The sequence below is a fragment of the Crotalus tigris genome, unplaced genomic scaffold (assembly GCF_016545835.1).
Source record: "Crotalus tigris isolate CLP2741 ecotype Arizona unplaced genomic scaffold, ASM1654583v1 scf7180000017623.1712378, whole genome shotgun sequence".
Classification (NCBI taxonomy): domain Eukaryota; kingdom Metazoa; phylum Chordata; class Lepidosauria; order Squamata; family Viperidae; genus Crotalus; species Crotalus tigris.
The window spans coordinates 1,253,064-1,260,662 of record NW_024096518.1 but is presented as its reverse complement, the minus strand read 5'-3'; the positions used below and the strand labels follow the sequence as shown (position 1 = coordinate 1,260,662).

Below are 7,599 nucleotides of genomic sequence, written 5' to 3'. Positions count from 1 at the left end.
AAGACCAAAGAATACCTAATCAAGAAATACCACTTAGAAACAAGGAAGATCAAGGAAGTACTGGAAATAATAAAGCAACAAATAACAGCTATAGCCAGGAAAATCAGTAGATATGAAGCTCGAATTGCAAACTATAGGCAGAACCTCCAATTTCAATCCAATCAGAAACGTTTCTACCAATCCATCAATGGAGAAACTGCAAGGAATCAGTCAGTACCTGACAAGGAAGAAACAGTGCAGTTCTGGAAGCAGATATGGGATAACCCAAAGAAATACAACAAGGATGCGGCTTGGTTAAAAGAGGTGGATGCAAATAAAACAGAAGTTGAAATGAAAGAACTAGTAATAACAACAAAAATGGTAGAAAAAAGAGCAAAGAAAATCAAAAATTGGTCAGCACCAGGTGAAGATGAACTGCATGGGTTTTGGTTGAAACATCTAACTGTTATACACCCACTCATTGCCAAGCAGTTCAACAATATACTACAAGGAGGAGAAATTGAAAAGTGGCTAACAACTGGTAAAACCTACCTAATAATGAAAAATCCAGCAAAAGGGGCAACACCAGGCAACTATAGGCCAATTACCTGCTTACCAACATCTTTCAAGTTACTAACTGGTGTGGTAGCTGATGCAGTACAACAGCATCTAGTTGAAAACAATCTCTTTCCACCAGAGCAGAAAGGAAACCGCCCCAATAGCAGAGGAACAAAAGATCAACTCCTAATAGACAAAATGATCTTGGAAAACTGCAAGAAAAGGAAGACCAACCTGAATGTGGCATGGATTGACTACAAAAAGGTATTTGATTCTCTGCCACATGACTGGATAATCAAGTGCCTAGAAATAACAGGAGTCAGTAGAAACATCAGAAAATTTGTGCAAAGATCAATGGCACAATGAAAGACACAGTTGCAGATCAATGGTGAGAGGCTGAGAGAGGTTAATATCAAGAGAGGAATATTTCAAGGAGATTCATTATCACCATTACTATTTGTTATTGCACTGTTTCCTCTGTCAACAATACTGAATAACTCAGGACATGGCTATCAAACATCAAAAACATCTGCAGACTATCCCACCTCCTTTACATGGATGATCTGAAGCTGTATGGAAAAACATCATCTGAAATAGAATCGCTGCTCAACACTGTCCGTATATATAGCCAAGATATTGTAATGGAGTTTGGCTTGGACAAATGTGCCACACTTACTATCAAACAAGGAAAAATAATGAAAACTGAAGGAATCAAGATGCCCCACGAAAATAACATTAAGAGTCTGGATGAGGAAGAGTACTACAAATACTTGGGTATCCTTCAAGCTGACAACATCAAGCACACTGAAGTCAAGAAAAAGATTAGAGGTGAATACATCAAGAGAGTGAAGAAGATCTTAAAGTCCAAACTCAATGGAGGAAATACCATAAAGGCAATCAACACCTGGGCAATCCCAGTCATTAGGTACACAGCTGGAATAGTGGACTGGACTCAAGCAGAATTAAAAGCAATGGATAGGCAGACCAGAAAAATAATGACAATGAATCATGCCCTTCATCCACGCAGTGACATTGACAGACTTTATCTACAAGGCAAATAGGTGGGCGTGGAATGCTACAAGTACATCAGATGGTTGAAGAAGAAAAAATGGCTTTGGAAGAATATCTGAAGAACAATGATGAAGATGCACTGAAATTAGTATATCAGGAAGGCTTACTGACTACTGGAGAGACCAAACTGGCCTACAAGAAAGACCAAATGAAGAACAGAATAGAGGCATGGGAAGACATGGCCAATATGTTAAAAAAATAGCTGGGAAAGCAGATAATAAGAAGACCTGGCAATGGCTAAGAGCAGGAAAATTGAAGAAAGAGACTGAGGGACTAATTCTGGCTGCACAAGACCAAGCCTTAAGGACAAATGCATACAAAGTCAAAATTGAGAAGACACCAACAGACAGTAAGTGCCGCCTATGCAAAGAAGCTGAAGAAACATTGGACCACTTGGTAAGCTGTTGCAAGAAAATTGCACAGACTGACTACAAGCAGTGGCATGACAAAATAGCAACAATGGTGCATTGGAAGATCTGCAAAAAATATCATTTGCCTGTAAGCAAAAACTGGTGGGATCATAAAATAGAGAAAGTCATAGAAAATGATAAAATTAAACTGCTCTGGGACTTCAGAATTCAAACAGACAAGCACCTGCAACATAACACCCCAGACTTAACAATTGTCGATAAGAACGACAGAAAAGTTTGGATAGTGGACGTGGCAGTGCCTGGAGACAGCAGAATAGACGAGAAAAAACTGGAGAAGATAACAAAATACAAAGATCTACAAATAGAAATAGAAAAATTGTGGCAAAAGCAAGCAAGAGTAGTACCAATAGTAATAGGCACCTTGGGTGCAATCCCAAAACAACTGGAGCACCACTTGAACACCATTGGCATTGACAAATTCACTATTAGTCAATTCCAAAAGGTGGCCTTACTAGAACTGCTTCCATCCTGTAATACCATCAAACACCCACATCTGCCTATCCCAGGTCCTGGGTAAGGACTCGATAGGTAGACAAAATGCCAAATCCAGTCTGAACATCTGGCTGACTGTGCGATGATCAATAATAATAATAATAATAATAATAATAATAATAATAATAATAATAATAATAATAATAATAACAACACAACAACAACAACAATAGCAGAGGAACAAAAGATCAACTCCTAATAGACAAAATGATCTTGGAAAACTGCAAGAGAAGGAAGACCAACCTGAATGTGGCATGGATTGACTACAAAAAGGCATTTGACTCTCTGCCACATGATTGGATAATCAAGTGCCTAGAAATAACAGGAGTAAGTAGAAACATCAGAAAATTTGTGCAAAAATCGATGGCACAATGGAAGACACAGTTGCAGATCAATGGTGAAAAGCTGGGAGAGGTTAATATCAAGAGAGGAATATTTCAAGGAGATTCATTATCACCATTACTATTTGTTATTGCACTGTTTCCTCTGTCAACAATACTGAATAACTCAGGACATGGCTATCAAACATCAAAAACATCTGCCAGACTATCCCACCTCCTTTACATGGATGATCTGAAGCTGTATGGAAAAACATCATCTGAAATAGAATCGCTGCTCAACACTGTCCGTATATATAGCCAAGATATTGTAATGGAGTTTGGCTTGGACAAATGTGCCACACTTACTATCAAACAAGGAAAAATAGTGAAAACTGAAGGAATCAAGATGCCCCACGAAAATAACATTAAGAGTCTGGATGAGGAAGAGTACTACAAATACTTGGGTATCCTTCAAGCTGACAACATCAAGCACACTGAAGTCAAGAAAAAGATTAGAGGTGAATACATCAAGAGAGTGAAGAAGATCTTAAAGTCCAAACTCAATGGAGGAAATACCATAAAGGCAATCAACACCTGGGCAATCCCAGTCATTAGGTACACAGCTGGAATAGTGGACTGGACTCAAGCAGAACTAAAAGCAATGGATAGGCAGACCAGAAAAATAATGACAATGAATCATGCCCTTCATCCACGCAGTGACATTGATAGACTTTATCTACCAAGGCAAATAGGTGGGCGTGGAATGCTACAAGTACATCAGATGGTTGAAGAAGAAAAAATGGCTTTGGAAGAATATCTGAAGAACAATGATGAAGATGCACTGAAATTAGTATATCAGGAAGGCTTACTAACTACTGGAGAGACCAAACTGGCCTACAAGAAAGACCAAATGAAGAACAGAATAGAGGCATGGGAAGACAAAGCACTACATGTCCAATACATGAAAAAAATAGCTGGGAAAGCAGATAATAATAAAAATAGCTGGGAAAGAAGATAACAAAATACAAAGACCTACAAATAGAAATAGAAAGACTGTGGCAAAAGCAAGCAAGGGTAGTACCAATAGTCATAGGCTCCTTGGGCGCAATCCCAAAACAACTGGAGCACCACTTGAACACCATTGGCATTGACAAATTTGCTATTAGTCAATTGCAAAAGGCGGCCTTATTAGGAACTGCTTCCATCCTGCGACGATACCTGTAATACCATCAAACATCCACATCTGCCTATCCCAGGTCCTGGGTAAGGACTCGATAGGTAGACAAAATGCCAAATCCAGTCTGAACATATGGCTGACTGAGCGATGAATGATAATAATAATAATAATAATAATAAGTAGTAGTAGTAGTAGTAGTAGTAGTAGTAGTAGTAGTAGTAGTAGTAGTAGTACTTTGGAGGTCATTTAATCCAACCCAATGCTCAGGCAGGAAAGCCTATACCATTTCAGACAAATGGCTGTCCAATCTCCTCTTAAAAACTTCCAGTGTTGGAGCATTCACAGCTTCTGGAGGCAGGTTGTTCCACTGATTAATTGTTCTAACTGTCAGAAAATTTCTCCTTAGTTCTAGGTTGCTTCTCTCCTTGGTTAGTTTCCATCCGTTGCTTCTTGTCCTGCCTTCAGATGCTTTGGACAATAGCTTGTAACATTCAAAGAGTTAAAAAAAAGTTTTGAGTCTGAAGTATGGAAAAAGTTTTTCTCAATTCCAGTGGATCATACTATACTACTGATAATTTATTAGAGAAAGCATAAATAGTTGTTAATGCTAAACACTTCTGTGGCAGGACCCATAATCATGCTGACTGTTGCAAACTTGCTTAATTTGGTTCAAAAGGCAAGCAGCAAGCTGTGCAATTGTATCAGCCTGGGATAATGTGGGATCTCAAAGGAGCCATATACAACATCTAAGTTGCCACATTCTGAGGCAGCTGAAAATTTCCAATCTGAAAGACTGCAAGCTTTAAGTAAGAACTGTTGGCTAAAGATCATATTGCAATCAGCCTTAGTATTGCCTGCAAATAAGTCACTGAAGTCAGGTCCATCTCCTTTAGGTAGGGGTGAACTTAACTCTGTCAGTACTTGACACATGTCATTTTCCCATCAATGTCATGTAGATATCCATTCATATACCCAGAACATGTCCACCTAACACAATCTAAACCCTCAGATCAGTAACATCTTGACTGGTTTCAATTTATTCTTCCAAATTCAGGTCTTCCACATTCACCCCTAAAGCTAATAACCTGGAAATATCAAATCTCAAGCTCCAAAAAAAGAGATTTACAACTGAGTGTCATCAGAATATTGGGCAGTAATTTTAAAGGTGCAAATAATCTTTCCAGTGACTTTATATTGATATTAAGGCAAAAAGGCAAAAAGAAATCAGAATCAGTATTTTTATTGCATTCAATGACCAGACTAGCAAGTTGAAATATTACTAAATGCACAATAATTCCCAAGATGTCAAATAAAAAGTCCTACTATTACATACTTGTAACACAAAGAAAATGGATCAATCAGATTGCAAATCCAACTCACCACCCCATGAATGAATAGCAGTGCCTTATGTGTCTCACAGTATAATATTTCCATCTGAATGATTTTGTCTATCTACATGCCAAATTCTGGTCTAAAACTAGGCAGGAATGGATGAAGACAAATAACATTATAGTTACTCAAACTGCAGTCCCACCTTGGCTAAATTTAGAATATTGGACCCCGGCTGATAGTTGGTAACAACACCACCTCTTTTAGGTCAGCAGTAGATTTCTGTTTGAAGAATCGTTAGGACAAAATACTGAAAGGAACTTGCAAGGCAATCAGGATAAGGATCTAGTATAAAAACAATGATGTGAATAAATCCAATAATCTTACCTACTTCATCAAGGAATTTGCAAAGAAATAGATTCAGAAACATATTAGAAGTCACTGCAAAAGCACAATAATCTATAACAAAAAAGCTGTATTTTATGTACTACTTTTACACAACAAAACCAAATTTTAGAACTCTGAATATATCAGAAAGAAAAGTAATGTTAATTTCTTGGGCATTAATAAAAAATCTTTAATGCTGTAATATTTCCTAAAAACTATCATTCATTCTTTATTTCATAACATAGTGTTATTACGTGATATTGCAAAAGTATAGACTCAACCCCCTCAATTGTTTTTGCTCAGAAATGTATAATATAAAAAACAACATTCCTTTGGAACTTCATAATTATGTTGCAGGAATCTGTGGGAGTCCAAATTCATCCACCAGTACCCCATCCTGTGAGAATGAAGATACATAATTTATGATTAACTGTTGCTTTGTCCCCAAATTATGAAAATTCATTTTAAATAGAGATTAATATTGCAATAATCTTACTTAGATTAAGAATAATCTGCTCTAGCAAACAGTGGAGTATTATGTCCACATATGTCAAGCACTAATCACTCATCAAAAGATCTTATAAACATTAAATATTTAACTGTAATATGATTGTTTTATGGTTAATTGAACAAGATGTTTAGTAAATTAACAATACAAATAGATATGTTATAAGCCCAAATCCTATATGAGGATAACCAAAAAAAAAAAAAAAGTTCAGCTGACTTTCATATGAAAAAGGAAGTAACCAATTCATGACCTGGGAATTATTCCTGCAAATATTGTAGGGATGCTTAAAATATTTCAATCCTCACGATTATCAAATGTGTTTTAAGCTGAAGTGAAATACATGTGTTTGGAGAATTCTGTTATGAAGGTAGAGCAACTCATATTCTGACCCCAAATAAGACCAAACCTGATCATTAAGAACTGTAATGGGGCTGTGACTGAAAAAAGTACCCAGTCACAAATTACAAAATGCTTCCAGCCTAACCAATATAGCATCACAAATAAGGTGATGGGGCAGTTGAACAAAGCAGATACGCCTATGCTGACAACTGCAGGGCTATCAGCCTGCCTGGTAAGTTACTTGTTTTAAAAAATTGCTGTGGAAAAAATTAAAGTTTCATGTACTTGGCGCAGTGCACTGTATGTACAATGTAAGCTTTGTTTTTACTGACAAACATACAAGGAATGTGTGTGTGTGTGTGCACATTTATTTGTAAAGTTACGTTTTATTTTCAAATTTAGAAACTGCTCATCTTTCTCACAGAAGAATTTCATACAGAACTGTTGCTTAATGCTGCTGAAGTTGTGTGAATGCAAGATTACATTATTATATAATTGTGTGTGTGTGTGTGTGTGTGTGTGCGTTTGTGTGTTTAAATAGTATAAAAATTTTATGCTTTGGCTGCTTATGCACTCTATGGATGCACTTGTGAGTTTGTGCAGGCGGCCCCTCTTCTCCACCTGCACGTGGCCACAGTGGACAGGCAGGCAGATGCCGCAGCAATCAGACGAGCAAAGCTCAAGTGGCCCCACATGGACTCCCCCCCCCTGATTGTGCTGCTTCAGCTGGTCAATCTCCTGGTGCAGCTGGTCGAGCATCTTTTTGTTTTATTATAGCAGGGGCTACATACCTTGAGGGGTGTTTGTGGCAGGGGGGCATCGGCCAGACTAGGGGCACTGGGCACAAAGGGTCAGCCTCCTCTTGTCCCACGCATGGCCAGTGCAGCAGGTAGCTCAGTGGCGAGAAGCCCAAGTCAAACAAGTGCTGCCACAGCCCTGGGGACATCACAGGGAAGCGGAGCAGGCATCGCTTGAGCCTCACTCATCCCCGCCACCAATGTCCCTTGA

General features: G+C 38.2%; 1 protein-coding gene across 1 annotated transcript in view; it reads right to left on the bottom strand.

Moving 5' to 3' along the window:
- Positions 1–5,252: 5,252 nt before the first annotated feature.
- Positions 5,253–7,599, bottom strand: part of CHMP5 (charged multivesicular body protein 5) — a 73,651-nt gene continuing 71,304 nt past the window's right edge. The window contains exon 8 of the mRNA XM_039332180.1: positions 5,253–6,141. Coding sequence (XP_039188114.1) covers positions 6,091–6,141 — 51 coding nt within the window. The 3' untranslated portion in view covers positions 5,253–6,090. The remainder of the gene's footprint in view (positions 6,142–7,599) is intronic.